Below are 25,637 nucleotides of genomic sequence, written 5' to 3'. Positions count from 1 at the left end.
CCTGGTCCTGCCTCTTAATACCCTACAGCAGGGATTCAACTTCAACCTAGGTTGTGGGGCAGGGTTAAAAGCCAGCCTGGGTCGACACACCTTAATTCAACTTCTTCATGGCAGTGAGCCCTGGCCCACTTCTGCACCGCCGTGGACTTAAGGTGCCCTTCCTCCACCGCGTGCTCAGCTGGCCTGCAGGGGACGGGAGTGCCTGTGTGGGACGTCGTGCACCTGTGCCTGCTCTGCGCTCACGGGTCAGTGCTTTGACCGCTGTGTGTTTCCGGAACACTTCTTGCTGCTGGCAGAGGAGCAGCTTGGGCTTAGGAGTGAGTTCTGCTTTGGGCGTCTGCTGCACTACAAAGGGTTTTATGTTTCTCTGCTGCTCAAAAAAGTGCTGCTTTCCTGCTAAGCCCAGGATAAAAAGAACCAGGCAGCGTCTTGGAGAATATTAATTCCTTGACCTGGTGAAGCTCCTCTGGCACGCTCTTTCCTGAGCTCCCTGCTCCCGTCCCTAATCTCTTGTTTGTCATCATGGGGTGACGCAGACGCTGACCCCTTGCTGCTGGGGTCTTAGACCGAGAGACCTGGGGTCATCACAAATGCTCTGTAAATGCAGCACAAATGGTCTGGGCTGCGGGTCTGTCCTGCTGTATCCTTCTCACAGTGAAATTCACTCACACAGCCTCCTCCTCCTGCTGGGGGCTCTCGTGGCTCAGGACAGAGTGGCCGTGGTCTCCCACGTTCGTGCATGGGAGGCGACTCCTCCAGTCTTGCTGATGGACACAGGCTCTGCCGTCCCCACACCTGGGTTTGAGATCTGGCTCTACCTCCAGCCAGCCCCTCACCCCGAGCAGGCACGTAGCTTCTTGGAGCCTTCATGAGCTCATCTGTGAAATGGCTTCTGCCAACGCTGTCCTCTTTGGGAGAATTGAGGGCAAGCGTATTGTTCAGTTTCTGGAACTTTTGCGGCACTCAACAATGACCACTAGCGTTTGATTTGGTTTAAAAAGTGTCAGACTTGGTTAAGGGCACCCTGAGAAGAATGAGATCTAAAAATCCTGTTCTGATCCGGTTTCTGAGTGGTCTGAATCCAGAGCTCAGCTTTGGGTCCCTCACTGGTAAACCAGACAGACGCTTAACTGGTGTCCTCAAGAATGCTCTGTCAATAGGGGGAAAATGGCCCGGGCTGCGGGTCTGATCCTGGTCTGGTTTTCTGCAGAGAAGAGCTCCAGTTGGGTTCTCCGGCCAGGAGACCGGAGGTCTGTTCCTTCTGTGGTCCCTTCCCTGGTTAAACCTCACACCCCTCGAGGCTCTTCCAGATGCCCTGTCGTCCGACTGCTGTCCCTGATCTGCGATCTGCTGTTTTCCACACTGTAGAATGGGAAGCAGCATGTTGGGGTCAGAGGTGGCGCCCTGGCTTCCAGGACCCTCAGACTTAGAGAAGAGATATCACTTGTCATAGCAGGAGTTTCAGGCCCGGGCCTTGGGTTCTAGTCCTGACGCCCACGTGACCAGCAGCGTGGCCGTGGGTCTCCCCGACTTTCCTGCTTCACCTGTGAGAAGGACACTCCTGGCTCTAGTGAGATGAGAGTTTACTCGGCTCAGGGGCTTGTTTCCGATGCTCACCGAGGGTGAGGTTTTTCTGGTTCTTCCTATTGTAAATTGCGGTTCTCTCTCCGTGATTGTTGAGTGATTCAAGTGTAAAGATTCCACGATTAGAGTTTAAAAATACCTCTCCAAATGCATTTAAAACGAACAGCAGGCCCCGTGGGCACTCTTCTTTTTATCACTTGCGCGATCACCTACAGTTTTTTATTCTAGTGATTGCTGGTGTCTACTTTTTACACGTTTCCTCCTCCATTATGTTTCTGCATTAAAAATAATAGTTAGCATTTCCCAGGAGCTTATCTTGGGCACCTTCCCATGGATGTGCGTGTGTTAGCTCCTTGAATCCCCACACCAACCCAGGAGCACTGGCCCCCGGGTGTCCTTCACTTTCTCTCATCCTAAGTCGGGGGGATCCCTCTGTTCCTCTCCTGGAGTTTGAGATCTTTGCCCAGGGCTAATTAGTTGGTTAATTAATTTCTTTGTAGTGTGCAAAGTGGGGCACTAGGTGGAGAGTGGTCAGGAGCTTTGCAGTTAGATGAAAGGTGGATTCATTTTCAAAGGGGCCCCTCCCGCCCTTCCTCCTCCCTCTGACCTTGCTTTCACAGGCTTCTGAGGGCGGACTTGGCTTCCCGCTCTGCCAGGTGTTTTCGTGCTGAGAGAAGCCACCATGCTGGCAGGAACACGTTCAGCCCTCTGCCTCCGCCCGTCAGGGTTCCCGCTGTCCTGCAGGACGGCCTCCGTCAGGGCTCACTTTGAGCCCCGGGCTTTTATTTGTCGGCACTCATGGGTACAGGTTGAGCGGTGGCCGTCTTTTTGTTGACACTGACATCTGTTTGAAGGCTGGTATCTCCCAGGTAGTGTGACCGAGGTAGAGCTCTGGGTACTTCCTGGCATACAGGGTGCCATTGGTGAGTCCTGAGATGCTCAGTGTGTGAGCTCTTGGCCTGCCGTGGCCCATGTGCCCTCCGCCCCAGGCCTGCAGTGGCGGGGAAGGGCCTGTCCCTCGGGTTTACGGCTGGGTTCCCTGTTAGTATTCCAGTCCGGTGCTGCCGTCGAGAGCTGGAGCTGAGGTTTACCAGGCTCTTCACAGCCAGCAGCAGGAGCTTCGGGCGAGGTGGCGTCTCTGTAACCGCACAGGTGGCTCTGCCCCTGCCTCCCTCCAACCTGCCCCAGGAACAGGCCACCTGTAGGGGAGGGCACAGCCCTGCTTGCAGGCAGGTTGAGATAGACGGGGGCACAGTTCTCTGCCTGGTTTGATGATTTCCTCCGAGGCCTGGGTTTAGGTAGATTGATTTTCATTGCACAAATAATAAATGAGTCCATCTCCAGAGTTGGCCCCTGTCCTGAAGAGTGTCTCCCTGAAGGGCCGCTCCCAGGGTGCAGGACTGGGTGTTGCAGTTTTCACGCCGGCCATAGGTCCTTCTGGGGAGTGGGTGCTTGGTGTGGGTGGGCACGTGTGCAAAGCTGTTTGTGTGCCCTGACAGCGCCAGCATGGTCCTCCAGCCCTCCTGAAGCACCCTCTTCCTTCTGGCGGGATAGTGCACCCAGCTTGTCCCCCATTCCCTGGTCCCTGCCCCCTCGTGGGCCCTTGGCTAGGCTCCTCTGTGCCGCCTTCCAGAGCGAGGCCCTGGTTCTGCAGAGGGGCTGAGGGCAGTGGGAGGGCCTGGAGGTGGAGGGGCCAGGTCCTCCCTGGGGGGGCCCGCCCTGCCTCTGTACCCCACTGGTTCCCGCCCTCCGTGGTGCTATTTCTGTCCCCTCCAGGCCTCTAATTTCACAGCCACAGGGTGGGGGACGGTGCCTTGGTGCCTTGGTGATGGCCTGTTTCCGAGCAGCCGCTGCATTCTGTGCTTTGAGTCTTGTGGATTCTGCCGGCTTAGTCGTTGTCTTTTCATCTCCACGCTCTCTCTGGGCCCCTCAGTCCCCACGCCTCTGCTGCCTCTGCTCCCTGGCTCCCACAGGCCCTCAGATCTGTGTGTGTGTGTGCTGCTTCCCTCCCCTCCAAGCTGAGATCTAGCAAGGTGGCCGTGCTGGTCCAGAGGGCTGGCTGGAGAATGGTGCCGTTTTTAAGATGGTCCTTTGTCCCAAGTCCAGTGCAGGAGGGGGAGGATGGGACCTGGGGCAGGGTTCAGCCTGCCGGTGGCTCCTTTGTGATCCCTGGGCAGGTCACTGTCTTACTCAGGTTGCTTTTTTCCTTTTTTGGGAACTGGGGAGAGAACCCAGGTGCTTTACCCCTGGGCACATCTGCAGCCGTGTTTTGAGACAGGGCCTCAGTAAGTTGCTGAGGATAGCCTCAAACTTGCAATCCTCCCGCCTCAGCCTCCCGGCTGCTGGGATCACAGGTGTGTGCCTTTGTGGCTGGCCTCTTTCTCAGGTTCCTACTCAGATGAGGAGTTTGGACCCCAGGGTACCTCTGCTGTCGGGGAACCCCCGTACGTGAAAGACACAACCGGGAAACTGCTCCAGAGGAGGGTCCCCAAGTGCCCCTCACAGAGGGGTACCCCTGCATCCCCTTCCTCTCGGGGCTCTGGAAGCACCCGTCAGTCAGGGTCCAGTGAGCAGGTGTTGACTCCTCCCGGTCCTCGGCAGGCGGAGGGGAAGTGGTTCATGGCAGGGTTGTTAGTGCGACGATGGGCAGAGGGCCTGGGGGACCGTGGCAGGAGTCCCCGCATCCCAACAGGGTGGAGGTCGCGTTCCCGGAGCCCAGCCACCCATGGTAGCTGGTGGGGAAGATGGAGGGCACTGGGGTGGGGAAGGAAGGCAGGGCTGCCCAGGAGGCACGGTCAGGGCACAGCTGCTGCCTGTCCCAGCCTCTTGTCCTCCTCCTGTGGACCTGGATCCCAGGTGGGCAGGAAGTGTCAGGGTCTCCCTCCTCCACTGTCACTTTCTGCAGTGAACTATGGGCCAGAAATACTAGATGGAAAATTCTAGAAATAATTCATGAGTTTCTAATAATTTGTATTATGATAGTGTTGTGATCATTTTATTTTGTTATCATTCATCGTTTTAGTCTCTAGCCTATAAATTCGGCTGTACTGAGGGTCCATGTACACAGGAGGACAGGAGCCTGCGCGGGGCCCAGCACTGTACCATGTTCCAGGCAGGATCGTGAGGGATAGACAGAGTCCTGGGGTCTTTGAACTTCTCACCTCCTGAGCTCACGGTGCCCGGGAGCCTTCTCCCTCTGCGGGGGGGAGGATGCTGCCCTGGGGTCTCTGCAGGCCACTCTTCCCAGGAATCACAAACTGTGGTCCTCAGATCTCTCAGTGCCTGCCCCTGGGTCGGCCCCCGCCGCTTGGCGCAGGTGCGGTTTCCCTAAACGTGGTGGCCAGGAGTTAGAGCAGACCTTTGGAAGGGGGAACACTGTTTGCTAACCCCTCCCAGTCTGTGTCACCAAGGGGCCTGTGGGAGTGTGTGGAATTCACATGTGGGACCGCAGCCTGCTGGGCAGCTCTCAGGAGCACTGGTCAGAGACACCTCCTGTGGCCTGAGATCCTCCTGCGTGCCTGGAGCCGTCCACCAGCATGGTGGCTTCCCTAAGGAGGGAAGGCTGTGCTCTGGGTAACTGCCATTGTGACAGCCCCCGAAGCCCAGGGGTGGACATCCACAGAGGGAGCAGGCACCACTGGGAGGGTGGGGGAACTCGGGGTCACCAGGCCAGGGGACCCTGATGAGCTGTTGCTCTGGGGTTCTGGGCCCCCGCTTCTGTTACGCAGGGCTTCTGTAGGAAATCTGACGTCCGTCCTTAACCATTACAGCATGCTGGGCGTGAGTTCTTGGCCCACATGACCAGGGACCTTGAGCCGGAATCTTGCGATAAGCAGTTTATCCGTTGGTGACAGAGGCAGAGCAGCATCTGCCAGTGACGTTGGGAGGTGGCCTTTGTCACAGGCAGCAGTTTCTCAAGATGGCTGTGAGCTGACTCTCCTAAGAGCTGCAATTCAAACCCAGTGTGGAGGTGTGACTGTTTAAAGGAGCATTGAAACCAGGCTGTGTAGAGGCCGGTAATTACGTCACGCTCTCACAAAGACCAGGGCTCCAAAGGAACAGTCTCCTGGGCTCCCTCTTCAGTGAGCCTGGCTCTGCACGTTTGTGGGTGCCTGGGCCATGTCCTCTGCTGGACCCTCTGCCTCTTTGAGGCTCTCCACACCCTGGTGAAGATGGGAAAGGTACCAGGATGGGAAGACAGAGACTTGGTGTGGCCTGAGTAATGCCAGCTTCGTGGCTGGGACTCCCCACCACGCCTCAGCTGGCTTCAGTGAAGGTCGTACCAGGAGGAGGGAGACTGGGAATGGTTGTGGATTAGCACTGATGACAGCTACAGGAAGCAGAGAGACCATGTCCCCTTTCATGAGCATGTGACCCACTAGAGCGCGCGAAGCTTACTCTAACGTGCAGGATATATAAATGCTTCGTTAATAGCCGTCCAGGTTCACGTCAGCGTTCATCAGTTAACGATTCTTCTCCCCCACGCTGTACCCATCCATTCGCTTGGTGAGTTTCTTCTCGCCTCCTGCCCCTGAAGACGCAGAAGTACCCCTGGGTTGCTCCCCTCTGGACGCAGCACCGAGCCTCAGTAAGTGGAGTTGGCTGGGTGGAGTGCAGGCCAGGTTGGTGACGGGCTCCAGGCTTTCCATTGAGCACGAGTTGGTGGTCAGTCTCACTTGCTCTGAGGAGTGATGGGTGGGGCGTGGGCCCTGGCTGTGGACCTGTGCGCACTGTCTTGGTTTTCAGTTAAGAGCGGCGGACTCGAAGCCGGTTCTCATTTAAGCCAGTGTGGGAGCAGTCAATATGTATCATGTGTCTATGAAGCTGGGCTCCCGATCAATTGCAATTAGTTTGCAGCAGATTGCATTAACGTATCTAAAATTAATACGGCCAGTGTTCTAATGAAAAGGAATTGACCACGGCCACTCGGTGGCTGGTTTTATTCTCCTTTATTCTTCTTTGCTTAATGGCTTCAAATTGGTATGTCAACATAGACTTAATCTATTGACCCTTCCCATTTGCCTTTTAAGATGGGGCCCAGATAATGGCACATTGGTAACATTTAGTGCTTTCTTTCATTAGAGGGCTCTTATTCAATGCCTCAAACTTGTGTTTTCCTTGGAATGTTAGGTGGCGTGCCACTGAGACGCCTAAGCCTGTGGATATGTTCATATAGGAAGTTTTGTGCTCTCCTAATCATGATTGTTTCACCAAGGCTTGAGATCGAGAAGGAAGATCAACCACTAACCTACAGTTAAGAAGTAACGTGTGGCAAATGATGTAGCCTTGCTTGTCTGGCAGTTACATCATTTGCCAACGTTACCCCAGTGTTACTCTAGAGAAGAAATGCAGTCAACTTCAGCATGGAAAACATCATTTCTAGTATTTGTCAGAGCGGAAGAGCTGTCTATAGGTTTGATCGATCGTTTGATCCTGTCGAATTTGAATCTTTTTACAAGTGTGCATCATTCGTATGTATTATTTTTCACATTTCTTTTTCAGGTCGTAAGGACTAATTACTTTTCTATTTTGGTGGCGCCAGTTCCTGGGGATGAAAGGTTGTTAGCAGCCGGGCACAAAAGTCAGGCTCTGTTCATTGGGCATCCGGCTGGTGTCTTCTTAATATTCGCCACGTGCCACGCACCTTCGCAATCTTCCTAAGTGTGTTGGTCAGCTACATGGAGCTGTGATCAAAATACCCTCTGTAGGAGCAGCTTAGAGGAGGAAAAGTTTACTTTGGTTTGTGGTTTCAGAGGTTCAGTCCGAGGTTGGCCGAGTCCACAGCTCTGGGCCTCAGTGAGCAACGCATCATGGCGGCAGGGGCTGGTGGAGGAACGCTGCCCAGCACGCCCCAGTGACCGCTTCCCCCACTCACACCCCTCCCGCCTGTTCATTCAGATCATCAGTCTGTCCAGCGGGCGGCCCAGGGCTCTCGTGGTGCCGCCTCCCCACCTCTGAACGTGGCTGCAGTGTCTGACACACGAGTCCTGCGGAGCCTTCCAGGTCCAGGCCGTAGCGCCGAAGGTCAGGAGTTGGAGACACCCTCGGCCCCTCAGTGGACCAGGCTAGTCTTGAGGTTCTAGGGCCTCTCTGGGTCCCCTTGTCTACAAGAACTCATGAGTGCATCCTAGCTGGGAGGATTCCAAGGAAAACGACATTTTAAGAATATTCTAGAGGCCTTGAAAGGGTATGGTCCCCGGTGTTGATGCCCTGCCTCTGGGCCCCAGTGTTGTGTCTGCCTGATGCTCGGACCTGCTGAGAGGCCACTGGACGCTGCTGGACGCTGCTGGGCCTGTGCCATCTCCTGGGCCCCAGCCCTGGGACACCATTGAGGGCTTGGGCTTTTGGTTGTTACTGCATCAAGACCCACCTGGTGCAAGCTCCTTTGCCTCAGGTTCATGGATGGGAACAAGTGTTAACTGTTTGCTCTTTTCCTGTTATTTTTATCATTTCAAAATGGGGTTTTTAGATTTGGCAGGGAATGCTGCTAATGTTATTGGGTAAATAGAAAAAAGACGTTGTTATTGTCATTCTGCACTTTGACTATGTTCTTTCGACATGAGTTAAAACCTGATAGCGCATACTGGAGAAGCACTTCTACTTAAAAAACGAGGTTACTGCAGCACACAAGTGGAGTTTAGGAGCTAATCAGTGGGCATCTTTCAGGTTTGTACTCAACTCTGGTGCAAGGAACAGATAATTTTATTAAAAACTGAGATGAAGAAATACAGTGTTGTGACCTGGTGATCTCAGAGAATTAAGAAAGTCTTCGTGAGTTTCTTGATATTTGGTGTGCATACAGTTGGCAAAATATGGTGGGTCTGCAAGTGGGTGCCCTGAAGCAAGGGTGTGAGGGTCCTGGTGTGCATACAGTTGGTACCACAGTGCTCTGTGCTTGGGTGCCCTGGGGAGAGAGTGTGAGGGTCCTAGTGTGCATACAGTTGGTGCCACAGCGCTCTGCGACAGAGTGCAAGAGACACAAGAATGTCAGAGTCTTTAGTGTTTCTTAATACTGACTTAAGTAGGAAAACGTGCAGACCCAGGGATCCAGGTGTGGGCAGTGTGCGGGTCCCAGGCCCCCATCCAGTGCCTCACGTGATCATAGTGCTGCGTGGGGACCAGGAGATCTGTCCTGGCATCTTCTGGTGCCTGGCACGCAGCCCTCATTCCATGTCGCCATTTGAAATTTGCATTCATGGGGTGTGTGTGTGTGTGTGTGTGTGTGTGTGTGTGTGTGTGTGTTTGGTTAAAATAGTACTTACTCATGAGGAATGTCAGTAGGTTTGTTTTTCTTTGCCTCTGTAAACTGGTCGCTTGCTGCCCGCCGAGGGCATGGGAGGGCTGGCTGAGGGTTTCCCACTGTGCACAGCCTCCTCACCTCTGTCCTCCGTGTCCCCAGGTGCCTCCCGTGACCTGCAGACGGTGGCTGAACCTGCAGGAGTACCAGAGCAAGAAGCTGATGTCGGACAACGGGGTGCGCGTTCAGAGGTTCTTCGTGGCCAGCACCGCGAGCGAAGCCCTGGAGGCGGCCAAGAGGCTGAGTGAGCCCTGGGGCTGCGTGCACTCACTAGAGTGGGATCTTGGGTGGAGCTCAGGGTGGGGGCTGGGCTGTGACTCTGTGGTCAGGCACAGGTGCAGGGGCTCTTTGAGGGCAGAAGCCCTCATTGGGAAATGGTGGCTCTGAACTTGACGTGGGCGTCCCTCCGTGGAGCTGTCTGCACCTCTCCCTGGTCTCCCACTGTGGCTCTGTGCTGGGAGAAGCAGGGCTGAAGGGCGTGGAGAAGCCCACTGCAGGTGGGTCAGGACAGCAGCTGGCCTGTCCAGGCCTCCCCTGCACGAGCTGGGAAGAGCAGGGTGCAGACCCCGGCGGCACCTCTGCCTCCCCTACACTCTGTCCCTTTGTGTAAGGGTCAGCTTCGATCTCTGCCTCTGCTTTACAGCACGTGGACCAGCCATAATGTTTCTCCCCAGCACTGGCCTGCATCTGTGGGCGGCCATACTTGTGGTGGTGGAGGTCTAACCAGTTCTAGGTGTGGATTGTGACATCCAGAGCCAGGTCTGCCCATTGCTGCTCAGTGACCGTCTGGTAGCAGATCAGATTCTTATTGTCTGTCTAGATTACCACTGTAGAAATGTGTGCGCCACGGGGCTACGTTTTAAGCTTCCAGTGGTCATGTTGAAAGAAGCAACAAGAAATGGGTGAAGCTGACTTTAATAATACATTCTATTCACCCCAGTATTTCCAAATAGCACCGTTTCAACATGTCAACTGGAATTACGAAGTTATCAGCTGGGTGGGAGGCAGTGGTGCACACCTGAAATCCCAGTGACTCGGGCGGCTGAGGAAGGAGAATGGTAGGTGCAAGGCCAGCCTGGGCAACTTGGGGAGATTAAGGTTCCAGGCAGCAGTCAGTGGGGGCGCCCCTGCTTCCATCCTCAGCGCTACAGAGAACAGGACATCAGCAGGGCCTTTGTGTTTCTTCACAAGTCTGGCCCCTGCCTCTGGATGCTCCTTGGTGGTGGTGTGTGAACAGTGCCTGTCCTTTGGCCAGGGCAGGTCTGGATGTGGAAGGGACCATGTGCATCCTTTGCCTGTTCCCTGCCAGAAGCAGAGGAGGTCCTGCCGACGAGCCTGGCCCAGGCGCCTGGTGGGTTTGTGCCAACAGGCCTGAGGCCGGCTCCGGGCCATCTGCCCTCCTGCAGGGTCGGTGCTGAGGCACTGCCCAGCCAGGCAGTGCACTTCTTTTCTCTCCTAACGGTCTCCAAGGTGCCCACAGGCCCCCTCTGTCCTGCAGCTTGTCAGCTGAAGTGTGTGTGGTCCCCTGCATGGACGAGGGTCCCGTCAGCTCTGGGACCAGCTGCGGAAGACAGGGGAGCCCTCCCTCTAGAATGTTCTAGACAGTCACTGGTAGTTTTTAGATGCTCATGCAGAAATGGGGAGCAACTTGTACCTTAGGAACTGAAGACTGGTTTCAGTTTCAAAACTAAGTTCAGTGTTTGTGGTGAAGAACTGCGGTGACCTCAGCCCCGGCCTGTGCAGGACAGGTGCCTACGGGAAGGGTCCTTCTGTTTGGTCTCCCTGTGGTTTGGGGGAAGTGGGGGCACAGCAGTGTGAAGTTCAGGCTGGCCGTTAGTCCTCATTCTCCCCTTATTAACGGTGGTCAAGTGCTCGTACTCTGGGCCTCAGGGCCACTTTTAAGGGACTTTGGAAGCCCCTCCTTGCTCCCGCAGCCCGGTTGGCTTAGGTGCCACACGCTGAGATAACCTGTTGCAGATTTTCATGGGGATAAGGGCTCATGAACTGATTAGCTTGTCTTAGAATGACATCACATCATGGGTGGGGACGTAGGCCGTGCTTTTCACGTTGTTTGCTCTAGAGGAGTTGGCAGTGTGGTGTGTACCTGTGGGCCAGGGGAACTGACAGTACAGTTGGTTAAAATCAAACAGCGAAACTTCCAGGAAACCTCACTTGGGTTCTTGAGGTGTGGTTTCAAGATCCAGAACACTGCAGGTGTGCGCCCTCACCCTGCACACCTGGTGTCCCAGGGGCCTGTGGCTGGCCCAGGGCCTTGCAGTGACCCTGCTCGGGGCTGAACAGGGAGTGGGGAGCTAGTCCAGCACCTCCTTTGAATGAGTGAACCTTTGAACTCAGCGGCTGTGTTAGCCCAAGGTCTCTTCTGGTCTCCGTTGTTGGATAGTCTTGGGTTGAGAGGAAGTTCACAGCCTGGAAGAGGAGCCAAGAGACCAGTTCCAGCAGGTCGGAAGTGCACCAGGAAACACAAAGGAAGTGTGTGTCCTACCACAACTGCCTGGAGAGAGGCAGCGAGGAGAATCTGGCAGAACTTGAGTGTTTGTGCAGAAGTGTTCTGGCAGAAGTTCAGTGTCAGGACAAGGTCGACCAGAAGTGCAGAGGACTTTACCAAGGAGATTGCGGGGTGGATCTCACACCCTCTTCCTGCTCGTCCTAGGATCACGGTTTCCACCAGTAACATGATGTCAGAACAGGAAACTGTGGAGAATACCAATGCACGATGCACGCAGCGAATCTTGCCGAAGTTTTCATTGCTGTCCTCACCAGGGGCATCTAATTCCGGGTGGTTGATTACTGTCCTGATGCAGATTCCCAGATTAGAGAATCTGATGATCCGTGTCCTGTCAATCACGTTGGAGAGTTCGTAATTTAATTGCAAAGGGTTTATAAATGACTGAAACGTATTTGATCTTCCTTTTACTTTGCTTTTTGGATGTACTTTGTTATAAAATGACATTTTGTAAATTACTTGAGGATAAGTGTTGATAATATCCATTGTGCTCTGTGTGGGTTGCCGCAGGTGTTTTGTGGAACCCACGTTCCTGGCGGGCCATTGGCTGTTTGTCCCTGCCTCCCCTGGCCCCAGTGGACCTTGCCACCTCGGGGTTTCCCTGAACCTCCCGTTCCTCTTCTCTCCATCTTCCACACCCGAGGCAGCTCCAGATCGTCTCTGTGGCCTCTCGTCCACTCACCTGCCACCTTGTGCCTTTGTTGGGGCAGCACTGCTGTTTGGTAGGTGAGGAATCAGCAAGATGAGGTTAAAAACTTGCCAAGTTGCAGAGCTGTAACCAACAGACTGGGATTGGAACCAGCCAGATTAGATTTGGTGTCCTCCCGCCTCTTTTCCTCTTTGCTAACTTGATGATGATATTCTTAGGGGACTGTTTTGTGTGGCTCAGCATTTTTAAGGTGGAGAATGCATATTAATAAAATTAGAAGATTCAATTAGCACTGGATGCGGCAGGTTCTAAGGTGCCATTTATAGAAACTGTGATCTGCAGATATTTCCTTAATGATCCGTTTTGTTGCCTCTCTGGGCAGCAGAGCCGTTTGCTGTGGGTCGTGGAGAGCTGGTTAACGTGAACATTTGTTTAAAAAGGGCAGCACGCAGCATTTTTTCCTGAAACGCAATGGATAACAATAAGACATTGAGTGGGAGCCTCATTTTCTTGTGCGGAAAATGGACTTATGTCTGATTGAGAGTGAATCTGGTGAATTAAGATTTCAGTGGGTGGATGGTGTCCATTTCTGTAGCAGTTCATAGGGAGCCTTCACAGTCTCGCTTTTAAGCGAAGGATCCTCTCCTCGCATGAAGTTATCTTAGGCTTATTTCTTGCACATTTTCCTCTTGTGCATCAAAATTAATGAATACCACTGGCGGCTAATTACAGCGCACCTACTGTGTGAGCGTGTGATCTCCTTGTTGCCTTTCAGTCCTCTTCACAGATGAGCAAAGGGTTGTTTCTAACTCTCCACGAGAGCCTGTCTTCAAAGAGGATTTGCATGCCAGCATCGTGAGACTTACTTCGACCTCTCAGTTTTGGAGTCTCTATGACTTTTTAATTATTCTCTCCATGTGGACAGGAGGCTCCCAACATTTGATTAAGCAAGAAAAGAGTATTTCAAAATCTCCACGGTTTTATGTTTTTGCCATAAAAGAAAATTGAAATATGAATGGAGAAATTAATCTTCTTTGAGCTAACGACATGCACCCTAAAATGCAGATAAGGAGTTTTATCGAACGTGGCTAGCTTGGATTGCTTTCAGCTCTAACTCGTTGCAATTCGTCAATATGATAACTTACTCTTTTTATTTTACATAGTCAGGTCCCCCAGCCTGGTGGATCGGCTGCACCATCGAGGACCTGCCGTCCATGGCTGATGATTGACAGTACTGTGAACATGGCCGGCAACTGAATGCCTTGATAGATGAGGTTTTGTCTGTCACGTTATGTGGCTAGGATCTTGCAGAAAAATCTTTCGTCCTTTGTGTTGAGATGATGTTCCTTTTTGTCCTTCAGTGTCGGGCCATGATGACGCTGGTTTCTGCGAATTAGACCTGCATTTTCCCAGCACACCAGTGGCCTATTGTCCTGCATCTGGAATGGGTAATGCAGAGACACTGCTCATGGATGGCGGGCGCGACCTCTCAGAGGCTGAAGTAGTGTCCGCTCTATCGGAAGGCCAGACAGGTGGCCCCGGGTGAGAGGTGACTGTGCCCCTGGCTGCTGTGGATCCCTCTGGCTCTTTCCTGTTTTCTGAGCCTGGTTCTCCTACCTTCTTGGATGGCGAGCTTTCTGCTGCTTGAGCTCAGCGTCCCGGCTCATGCAGATGGAGTGTTCGTCACAGGTCCCCAGACACAGCAGGTGGCCCAGCATCCATTACTGTGATCAGGAGACCTCCCCTTGCCAGTGTGTACTCACAGATGCTCCTTAAGGGGTGCCTGAGTTGAACTTAAAGGTTTGCCTGGACTGCATTTATGAAGAGGATTCCATTCCACAAGCTGTGGCCTTGATCATATTTCCTACTGTATGTGTATCTGCAAGGAGAGCCTCCTTCACACACACACACACACACACACACACACACTCACAACACTTTAGTTGTAGATGGACCTGTGCCTTCACTTTATTTATTTATTAATTTTTATGTGGTGCTAAGGCTCGAACCCAGTACCTCATGCGTGCGAGGCCAGTGCTCTGCCATGGAGCCACAGTCCCCACCCGAGGAGGGCCTCTTTTTCTAAAGTAATCTTTTTTATTTTCCTGAGTCTGTGCGTGTAAATGGGGCTCTCGGTCTTCTCCTTCCATTTTTCTGAGTGAGGATGTCTTGTCGTTAATTGCCTGCTCGTGTGCCTGAATAGGAGCAGCGGGAAAGCTGTGGAGTGAGAGACCCGACCACAGCGGATGGGCAGGCTGGGTGGACACAGCTTCCTCTCACGTCCCTTGGACACAGGGACCAGTGCACTGAAGGGCAGAGGCTCATCTTCAGGCGGGTGCTATAGCAGCACAGGGAGGTGTTCCGCTCTCCTTCTGAGCCACGATAGCTCACGGCTTTTAACCTCCACTCTTTATTCATTCATTCATTTTTTTAGGCAATATTAACTTCTGGGTACATATTTAAATAGCATGATTAAAGTGGAATGAGTTTCTTTATAAATTTGGAAAAGCATTAGGCATACAGCTTTAAGATTTTTTTTTTTTAATTCTACATTGTAACATGAGGGTTACACATCAAAGCCCATTTATTCTTGTGGGTTTCCTGTCGTGACTTTTTTTGGTGTTGCTCTTTTGCTCTGCATTGGCACAGCTAGCTTCCATAACACACACCCTGGCCGATTCTCGATTCTCAGCGGCCCATGTAACAGAGGTGCTTCGCGCTTACAGAGGAGTCCCGCGGGCTGTTCTTGGCCTACTTAGGGATCATGCTGCTTGCACCATTTCACTCAGCACGTGACTCCCAAAGGGGAGCTGAGAAGTGTGCCTCTTCCATCCTTGTGCAGGGGCCCCCAGAAGGGCCCACGCCTTCCAGCCACACATGGACCCCCGCCCACCAGGACGCACGCCTCCCAGCCCTGCACAGGCCCCCACCCCCCGCAGGCCTCCAGCTACGCACAAGGGATCCTGAGGATGCAGGCCTCCAGCCACGCACAGGGGACCCTGAGGACGCACACCGCCTCCCAGCCACACAGGGACCCCCGCCCACCAGGATGAATGCCTTCCAGCCCTGCACAGGCTGCCCCCACCCCCCACGCGCACCTCCCAGCCACGCACAGGGGACCCTGAGGACACATCCCTTCCAGCCAGGCAGAGGGGCCTTGTAGGACCATGCCTTCTGTCCACGCTTAGGGGCCCCCGGAGGACACACGCCTTCCATCCACACGCAGGGGCCCCGGAGATGGCACGGGGCGACCTAGAGGGACCACGTTACTGCAGCTCAGTCTGTGGGCCGCAGTTGCTCATGGTTGCAGCTGCAAGGCTGGAGGTGGAGCTTCCGTCTCTGCTTAGGAAGAGGAAGTGGGTTTGGTGATCACAGTCCCTTCCGCCATGGGCATTTAGAGCCTCAAGAAAGCCTGTCTTTGCTTGCAGGTGTGGCCTGAGCACAGGCTGTGTCGTCACGTGCGTTTACCCGGCTCTGGAGTGGCCATCCCAAGCCACAGCTCACTTGGCTGTGACACTGGGAGTCCTAACACAGCCTTCCTGGGTGATCTGGCTTAGCGAAAAGGTGGCACGTGCAGGTGAGGAACTCACCACCTCCCTCCTTTAAATGTCAGAACCCGTGTTTGGAGCCTTCGCGGAGAATATAAAAACAGCTAATAAAAACATCAGTAGCAGGTAGAAGTTGGACTTTCCAGTGCTCCTGCAGTCGGCGTGTGGCGAGCCACGTTTATTGTTCAGCTTGTCGGATGACTCCCATACGCCAGCTGATGCTGTCTAGAAAGATGACGGCATAGGAAGTCAAAGTTGCATGATTTTGAAAGAAGGTGAAAATCAGACCGTCTTTGTCCTGCAGCAGCAGCTGCCTCACCTGAGGGTTTGTGCTGTTGGGATGCAGCAGCAGCCGCCTCACCTGAGGGTTTGTGCTGTTGGGATGCAGCAGCAGCAGCCTCACCTGAGGGTTTGTGCTGTTGGGATGCAGCAGCAGCAGCCTCACCTGAGGGTTTGTGCTGTTGGGATGCAGCAGCAGCCGCCTCACCTGAGGGTTTGTGCTGTTGGGATGCAGCAGCAGCCGCCTCACCTGAGGGTTTGTGCTGTTGGGATGCAGCAGCAGCAGCCTCACCTGAGGGTTTGTGCTGTTGGGATGCAGCAGCAGCAGCCTCACCTGAGGGTTTGTGCTGTTGGGATGCAGCAGCAGCCGCCTCACCTGAGGGTTTGTGCTGTGGGGATGCAGCAGCAGCAGCCTCACCTGAGGGTTTGTGCTGTTGGGATGCAGCAGCAGCAGCCTCACCTGAGGGTTTGTGCTGTTGGGATGCAGCAGCAGCAGCCTCACCTGAGGGTTTGTGCTGTTGGGATGCAGCAGCAGCAGCCTCACCTGAGGGTTTGTGCTGTTGGGATGCAGCAGCAGCAGCCTCACCTGAGGGTTTGTGCTGTTGGGATGCAGCAGCAGCCGCCTCACCTGAGGGTTTGTGCTGTTGGGATGCAGCAGCAGCAGCCTCACCTGAGGGTTTGTGCTGTTGGGATGCAGCAGCAGCAGCCTCACCTGAGGGTTTGTGCTGTTGGGATGCAGCAGCAGCCGCCTCACCTGAGGGTTTGTGCTGTTGGGATGCAGCAGCAGCAGCCTCACCTGAGGGTTTGTGCTGTTGGGATGCTCCTCTGTTCTCAGGTGGCAGTACTTACCAGACCCTCTTAGGGCCAGGGCTGCACTTGAGGTTCCTAGGTTGTCTACAAAAAAGTAGGAAATGAGTTTACGAGGTCAGAAAAGATCGTATGGCTTGATCTATCTGAGGGTGAGAATCAGATGAGCAACGAGCTCACTCGATGTGTATTTTTTCTCTTCCATTCAGTGTGGAACAGACTACAGGATTTGGGAGTCTGTTTGCTCAAATTACTTGTGAACCAAGTACTAGAAGTTTTCTTTTTCTTCTCGGGTCTTGGGCTTGAATTAATGTAAGGGTCACCTCTGATGGGAAGAGGAAAGATGTGGATATCCGAACACAGCCTTGCTGAAAGTGTCTGATATGCAGATGTCAGATCACAGAGCCTCAGGTGCTCCCTGTAGCACCAGAGAGAGACTGTGTGTGAATCTGCGTCTTCTCTGTAAGCCACCATCCTTCTGCATTTGAGTAGGAGGATCCCCGCCCTTCTTACACTCCCCGGAGTCCTCCCGGGGAGGGCTACCTGTGCAGTAACTGGCCCCTGCCTGCTGAGCACAGCACAGCTCCTCTGCCCATCCCTCACCCTTGGAGCTGCTTCCCGCCTGGGTCTTCCCTCCACAGCCTTACACAGTGGGGACGATGGGGGCGGTTCAAGCCCTCCGTTTGCTACCTCCAGCCATGCCGTCCCAGGCAGTCACTGACCTTCAAGACCCTCTGTTTCCCCATCGGTAAAATGGGCTCAGTAATACTTCCTAGGGGAGCTGTGTGTGTCTGTGCACTGAGATTGTGCCCGTGTGAGGCAGCAGGGCTGTGTACCCCGACGTCTCAGTAGCTGGTGGCTGTGTACCCCGACGTCTCAGTAGCTGGTGGCTGTGTACCCTGACGTCTCAGTAGCTGGTCCGTCAGCTGTTCAGTGGAGCCTCCTGGGCAGCCTGGGGGGTAGTTAGGAAGGTGGGCCCAGGAGACTCTGGGTCAGAACCCCAGCTCCACCCTCCTGGGCTGTCTCAGCTCCTCTGAGGCTCCTCTGTGGTTCCACAGAAGGGTCTGTCCTTTGGTTTGGGGGAGTGAGCTAGCATAGCAGTGTCCGCCTCCTGGGAAGCGTGGTAGATGGTGTCATGGCCCGTGCTTTCTCCTGCCGCAGTGTGGGTGTGAGCCCCATCTCTTAGGTACAGGCGGCAGGGCTGGCCCTTAGCCTCTCGTGTCCATACTCCAGAGGCACAAAGCCCGTTTCTCTTGGCCACTGAGGGCTGATCGCTCCCTGAACACTCTTCACGTAAGAAGACTTGATGTGTCTGTACATCCACACGGGAGGTTCCAAGAGCTCTGGTGGTGAAGTTTTCCCGAGAGCCGAGATGGCTCCCTTCCTTGGCTTGCGGGGGGCTGAGTCGACCCTGTCATCAGGGGGCTCTGCTGACATCAGTCCCCTTACTCTCCAGGGCCCTCCGTTCCAACAGAGTGACATTCAGAAATGGCTCCTTGCTGGCAAGGGGAAGAACAGGCTCCCTGCCTTGTGGGAAGGGACACGCCACTTTCACTCCTACCTGTGAAGTCATGCAGCATTCAGGCGAAGGACGAGCCGGGGCCTTCCTGACCGGGCTGTGTGCAGGAGCAGGACACGGGGACATGCATGGTGCAGGCTGTCTGTGCCCCTTCGGCCTCTGTCCCTGGCGCCTGGACTGTAGTGAGGGTGGGTTCCATGCATGGTGCCTCATGGAGAAACTAACAGAACAGCCAGATGCCCTCCCCTGACCTCTCTGTGGAGACGCCAGGCGTTTCCTTAAGGCCATCGGGTGGCGTCCTTGAGCCTGGCTTAAGGGGAGGGGAGCTAAGCCATCAGCAGCCCAGGGGCCCTGGTGGGAAGTGGGGAAATCAGGAAGGAGCGTGGCAGGGGGTGGCCTTGCCTGTTGCCATTGGTGGTGGGATACGGCCCCGTGTTCTCTGAGGCTGGGCCTCCTGGGCCACCGTACAGCCTTGCTCAAAATGTGACTCAGGGTTTGGATGTGAGGTGTCCCCCCAAAACTCTTGTTAATACAGGAATGGATTGTGAGAGCCGTGACCTAATCGGTTCATCCTGTTTGATGGACTGACTGGGTGGTAGCCGTGAGCAGGTGTGGTCAGGCTGCAGAGGCCGGTCACAGGGATGTATCCTGGAGAGATGCGTCTTTCCCCATTTCCTCTGCTTCCTGACTCCACCCTGAGCTGAGCAGCTTTCCTCCAGGGGCCTGTCCACCATGATGTGCCACCTCCCCTTGGGCCCAGAGCAGTGGAGTGGGCTGTCCATGGACCGAGACCTCTGAGACCAGAAGCCTCCTCTCCACTGTTCTTGTTGGATATTTTGGTCACAGCGATGCAATAGCTAAGTAAAACAAACTGTGCTGAGGGAGGAGGGGCGGTCACTATGACTCACCTGACCATGTGGCTCAGAAGCCCTTGGAGCTGATTTGTGGAAGGAGTTTAGAAAAGTTCCGAGATGCAAGCTGGAAAAGCTCTAGGATGTTTGGCAGAGCTAGTGGATGATTCTGTTGGAATCTCAGGAGACTGGAATGTGGAGGGAATGTGGACTGTGCTCATGAGGTTTCAGAGGGGATTGTGGCCTCTATTTAGAATTCATCGAGAGGCCACTGGTGTGGTATTCTCATAGAGAAGTTGTCTACATTTTGTGTGTGCCTTAGATTGTGTGAGGCTGAATTTAAAAGCAATAGACTGATGAGTCTGGTGGAATAAATTTCAAGGTAGCACAGTGTTCAGTCAGTGGCATGGATGTTGCTGTGTCTTTTAGCAAGTTTTGCTGTGAGACCTGAGAGCAGAAAACAAAGTAAAAGGGTTTTAACAACTTCCTGTTTGGTGAGAAAAGTACATACAATTAGGGATAGGGAAGGTATGCCTATTGAAGAGATTGCAGCCCTTAAAGAGGTGCTGAGTGCATAGAGACAACAGGAAAGATACTTTGAGGGCATCTCAGGAATTTGCAAGACCACACCCACGGCAGGCTCCAGGAACAGAAGAAATAATTGCTTTGAGAAGAGATCAAGGGGCATCCTGCTTGCAGAGGGGAGCCTAGGAAATTGGTGAGCTATGCAGCCCCTCAGGCTGCCATAGCTGTGAATCTGGGATCCCAGGTGTTGCAGGAGCTGGTGGCAGACCTTGGAGTCAACCACGTGGTGCTGGTTCTGCAAGAATGCAGGATGATCAGGTTAAGGGGTCACGGAGGCTTCCGCTGAGGTTTCAAAGGAAGGTCTGGGAGGCCAGGCCACGTGCAGGAGGGTTGGATTCCTTACAGGCTGCTCTTGACAAGGTGACGTGTGATGCTGTCAAGGTGAAGCTAAAGCTGGAGGAGACCTCAGGAGTTCAGAGACCCAGCAAGGTGGACTGTGTACTCCCAAAGCTGTGTGTGTAGTTACCAGACCTGTTGCCCAACTGGGTTGCAGCCCTGTTTTGACCCCACCCCTCTTTCTGTGCCCTGTTCCTCCCTTTTGGGTGTAAGTAACTTGGTTTTGGTTTTTACAGAGGCTCACACAGGAGTTTGCCTTGAGTCTCAGATGAGACTTTGAATTTTGGGGCAGTGATGGAAATGTTAAGAGTAGGGGGCTCTCGGAGATGGCCTAAATGTATTTTGCGTTGTGCGATGGACACGAGTTCTGGGGGCCCCAGGTGGAATGTTAGGGTTTGGATGTGACGTGTCCCCAGTGAGCTCCTGTGTTGGCAGGACATTCAGAGGTGAAACAGTTGGACTGTGAGAGCTGTAACCTATCGGTCCATCCTAGTGGACTGACGGGGTGCTAACCACTGGGCTGTCTGTAGGAGGTGGGTCCCTGGGGCATGTCCTGGAATGGGGCACCCTCCTCGTGAGCCCCTCCCCACCCTCTGCTCCCTGCCTGCCATGAGGGGACAGCTCTCCTCTGTGGCTCCCTCTGCTGTGATGTCCTGCTTCATCCAGGGCCAGAGCAGTGGGCTCAATTCTGAGACTGTGAGCCAAGATAAATCTCCCTCCTCTGAGCTGTTCCTGATGGGTATTTTGGTCACCAGGATATAAAAGTGGACTGGCACGGTCGTGATGGTTGGATCTGGCGCTGCCCAGACTGAAACAGCTTGGCCCCCGCCAGGCTCTCTGAGTCCCTCAGGTCCTGTGAATACCAGTCCCTGGTCTGCAGTGGCTTTTGTTCTGTTGACCTTGCGTTCAGCCTGAGGGGCTCTGAGGTGGACTCCTTCAGTTGAGAGGTGCCCAGATATGCTCAGTTCAGTGCCGTTTCCATTCCTGACTCCCCGGCTTCTGGGGAAGGTAGCTCAGCGTCCTTGCCAGATGATGTATGTGTAACAAGAGGGTAAAATAAGGAAGGGAGGGCCCCAAACACTTGTGATTTAAGTAACCTTGTCTCCTCTGGGATTTCAATCCATTTAACAGTTCTGTCGGGTCCTGGGGTTGACGGGGCACAAGGAGGCCCAGTGGGTGGACTGGCGTGGGATCCTGGTCACCGGGAAGGTTGTGGTGTGCCAGGCGTTGGAGGCACCCAGGGAGGGGCTCCTCCATGGTGGGCACTGGGTGGTCAGGGGCAGCCTCCTGGGAGAGGTGCCAGCGCAGCTCCTTCCTACCCGTCATCAGGCCACCAGGTTAGGTGAATGGACTTCACTCTGACCCCAGAACAGAAACTTCGTCCTTTTGGGGGGTCCAATGGTAATGCCATGAGTGGTCATTTTCCTGTCAGTGTGTGGGCTCACCACTTGTGTTAGAGGTAAGACGCAGAAGTGCAGCTGTGGGAGCATAGCTGGCCACCTCCGAGATGGGCACTGTTCTGAGCAAGCCCACAGGTGCTGCCCACTTTTGTGGGTCAGGGAACTTGTAGGATTTCCCAGGAGGCAGCTGTCCACCAACCATACAGGAGCCGGCCACCCCCGGGCACAAGCAGAAGGGTTCCGCAGGACAGGAGGTCTGCTATTGTCCTGGAGTCTTACAAGCCGTGAGGCAAAGTGGCACAATGTGCTCAGCTGCTGTCCTGGGTGAGCCAGGATGGCAGTTTAGGGATTCGTGAGGCCACGGGGTACGGCAGACATTGGGCTGCCCTGGGCATCCTGCTGCTCAGTTCCTGCCCCCTTCACCTGGACTCGGGCTGGCCCCTTGTTCCCCTGCTGAGTGTGGCCTGAGGAATGAGCATTTGTGCTAGGACAGCTGATCAAGTGTCCAGCTGATCAAGTGTCTGGTTCCTACAGCTCTTTGCTCTGCCCCCTGCCTCTGGGGTACCTCTATGGAGCCAGATCTCTGACGGCTGGTTGTGTCGGCTGCGATCTCCGGCAGGTTAGCTCTGTGCCTTGGTTTCTCCAACTGCTTCAGGAGCTGGTAGCATTTCTTGCACCGCAGAGCTGCTGTGAGCCCTCACTGTGTGAACTGTCACGATTGTCAACACAGGTGGGGCAGCGTGGAGCTGGTCGTCAATGCAAAAGGCTCCTTGGATGTTGGCTGCTGTACTTTTGCGGCTGTTCTTATTTAACAGGTACATTTCCTGCTGCATTTTCTTGATTGGTAGGCCTAAAAGACAGAACCAGTTAGTTACATAAATGGTATCGTCTGTGTCCTGATGAACACTGAAGGGTAATTTGATGCACCTTGCATCCATGCATTTTATGGCAATTTGTAATTTTTCTGCGGGCATTAGTGCACCCCACTTGATAAACTTAACGCACTGTAAACAAGGGCTTTGATCTTCCAAATGCAGTCTTCATGGTCCATTAAGACCTCACCGGGTTTTCTCTTACCCTCTACTGGTCAGCGTGCTTCTCTGCTCTTGGGTGCTGGCCTTTCTCTGTGTTTCTTGGCTTCCTTGGGTATTCTGTGTGCTCTGGATTAGGTCAAGCTCTGAGCTCATGCTTTCTCTGGGATGGGAGCTGCTGGACAGACAGCCTTGGGGACCCAAAACAGCCCCACCTGTGTACTTGTTGCTCAGTTTGTTCCAGCAGCTGATTAGAGGTCAGTAAATGCACAGCCCTGCGCCCCGATGAGTATCATGCACTTTTCCTGGAAACTGTTCTGCATTCAGTGGCTCCATAGTACAAGAGTCATTTTGCTCTTAGTGTATTCCTGGAACCATGAATCATCCTGGAAGGTTTTTGTTTCTGTGTTTTTTCTTCTCTGGTAAAGAAAATTCAGGGTTGGGATGTAGCACTGTGGCAGAGTACTGTGTGAATGATATAGAGCCCAGGTTCTATCCCAATACCCCATAAGGAATAAATAAATGATTTTCTCTTTTAGTGTCTGAAGTCTCAGGTGTGGAGCCTGTTTCCCTCTGGAGACTTTGTGGAGTGGAGAAATGGTGCAGTGGGTCCTTAACCCTCTGAAAACAGGTCCTGGGAAGCCAGTGACCATGTTGGGAGGCCCGTAGGGAGGAGAGGATGGACACCCTTCAGAGGTGTGCGTCTTACTGGGTTTTATTTGACCTCACTGGTTCTTCAGACGGGACGGGTGTTGATAGCGCAGGGACACTCTCAGATGAGGAAGTGGATTCAGCTCTAGCAACTGGGTCAGGGTCTCACGGGGGCACACAGGCCACCCCTCCCATAGCAGGGCCAGGGGCAGAAGCACTGACGGAGACCCACATACGTTAAATGCATTTTATCAGTGCATACCTCCAGCTCAGTCTGTCCAGTACACCCAGCTATGGCACAGACAGAATGACAGCCGTCGGGAAGCATGCTAGATTCATGTCTCTGAACCTCATGGAACTTGGGGCAAGAACCTGCAGTACAGGGGCTGCCAGCCCCTTCCTGGGGCCCTCTTTCCACCCCAGCTCCATCCCGCAAGGGGAGCTGCCTCGTGCTCCTGTCTGCTCAGGTCCACCCACCTCTTCTGCATGTGGCCTCCCCCTGAGCCTGGTAAACTCGGGGGTGCCACATTCACCTGCTCAAGTCCAGGCCTCGAGAAGAGGCTCACACTGGACACTCACGCAGACTTGGGGGATGTGCAAGGCCGGGCATTTGTAGGCCCTGGGCCACCTCCATGGCTTTGATAATGGCATCTGGTCTTAGGGCAAGCAAGGTGGGTGTCCAAGGTACATGTTGGACGCAGGTGCAGTGTGTTATCTGGTGTGGGCACACGATTGGTCAGTTGGGTGAGAAGTCAAGTCTGTCCCTCATCAGTGTACGTCACCGCACAGGAGCTGGGTGCCGGAGGTGTGCCCACCATAAGGCACGCCTTAGGAGGGGACGAAAATGAGCCTGTAGACAGTTCAAGGTGTCGTCCTAGGGCCGTCAGTGCTGAGGGAAACCACAGGTGGGCGAGGGAGTGATGGGAGGGGCTGGAGGGACAGTGCCAGGGATGGCGTTCCTGTGGACCGGGCAGCTGTGTGGTGGCCTCAGGGGCCCGCGGGTGATCCTGGAGGCCAGGGTGTGGTTGGGGACATGGGGGCCCTGAAGTCATTGCCGCTGGATCACTGTGGACTTTAACTGGGGAGGGACGGCAGCGTTTCCTGGCGGAGCTCCCCTGACAGTGAACTCTGCGGCCTGTTCAGATCTCAGTTGTTTTGCCGACGCCTGGTGAATCCCCAGCCCCGCAAACCTGTCTCTTCTGGTCGCCAAGTGTCACAGGCATGTTTTGTGGCCATTCGAGGGCCTAAACATCAATGCTTCTGGCAAGTTATGTGGAGAAAGTGGCTGTATATTTAACTACCAAGTTTCATGTCTTTTGCTAAAAATATGGAGCCCAGAGAGCCGAGCATAAATACAGGCCGGCCCGGTGCCGGCCATTCCTCAGCGCGCGTGGGTGCCTGATGTCTTCATCTCCACAGGAGTTATAGCAACGTGAATAATGTGTCGGAGACTAACAAATCAAAATCTCATTTCAGATGTGTGACACTAATGTGGTGCTGACTTATTGTTTCCTGTGCTGGATTTCTGATAAAGTTTCTGAAGCGCACCTCCTTGGAAGGAGTGGCGGGAGGGAGCCACGGGGCGTCATCCCCACAGATCCTCTGACAGATTCCTGATCCAGAAGCAGCAGAGCCCAGCACCTCTGTGAGGAGCACTCGGCGCTGCCACATGTTCAACGGTTGAGAACTTGGGCGTCGCACGACACTTAGGAGAAAGGGAGAGAGACGGATTTTTAGTTCTTATTTATTATAATGATATTTTTATACTGTTGGAGACATTTACTCAACAGTAACCAGATGTGTAACAGAACCGCTGCACGGAGTTTTCATTTTTATGCACACACTTTGAAATCTTAGGCGAGGTTCAGCGTGTGTTATGGAAAGTGGAATGGCCTTTTCCTAGTCTGAACAGCTGTGTGGAGTAGGATGATAACATCGTTCCCTGTCTCCAAGTGACCATCTGTTTTTATGGGACTTGACAGGTAATTTATTAATTTTAAGAGGTTTGTTTTAGTGAAATCCTGGCAGCGGTATGTGCAGCAGAATTTTGGGAAAATAATGTAAAGCTCTGGGATTTCAAGCCTTTCCTTAGTCCTACCATCATTTTAAGCACATTTTTCTTGTCTGTTTTGAGATGGACAAAAACTTTTACCAGTGACCACTACAGCAGAAACCATACTGGGTACTCATGGAGTGACCACTTTAGCAGATACCAGACCAGATGCCCATGGAGTGACCACTGTAGCAGAGACCAGACTAGGTGCCCATGGAGTGACCATTACAGCAGAGACCAGACTAGGTGCCCATGGAGTGACCATTACAGCAGAGACCAGACTAGGTGCCCATGGAGTGACCACTGTAGCAGAGACCAGACTAGGTGCCCATGGAGTGACCATTACAGCAGAGACCAGACTAGGTGCCCATGGAGTGACCACTGTAGCAGAGACCAGACTAGGTGCCCATGGAATGACCATTACAGCAGAGACCAGACTAGGTGCCCATGGAGTGACCACTGTAGCAGAGACCAGACTAGGTGCCCATGGAGTGACCATTACAGCAGAGACCAGACCAGATGC

At 53.8% G+C, this 25,637-nt stretch overlaps 1 protein-coding gene across 1 annotated transcript in view; it reads left to right on the top strand.

The window, feature by feature from the left end:
• Positions 1 to 25,637, top strand: part of SUCLG2 (succinate-CoA ligase GDP-forming subunit beta) — a 182,167-nt gene that overhangs the window by 36,616 nt on the left and 119,914 nt on the right. Inside the window, exon 2 of the mRNA XM_081276034.1 lies at positions 8,984 to 9,125. Coding sequence (XP_081132160.1) covers positions 8,984 to 9,125 — 142 coding nt within the window. The remainder of the gene's footprint in view (positions 1 to 8,983; positions 9,126 to 25,637) is intronic.

Source organism: Spermophilus citellus (assembly GCF_964194105.1).
Source record: "Spermophilus citellus genome assembly, chromosome: 19".
Taxonomy (NCBI): Eukaryota; Metazoa; Chordata; class Mammalia; order Rodentia; family Sciuridae; genus Spermophilus; species Spermophilus citellus.
This window is presented reverse-complemented; position numbering and strand designations above follow the sequence as displayed.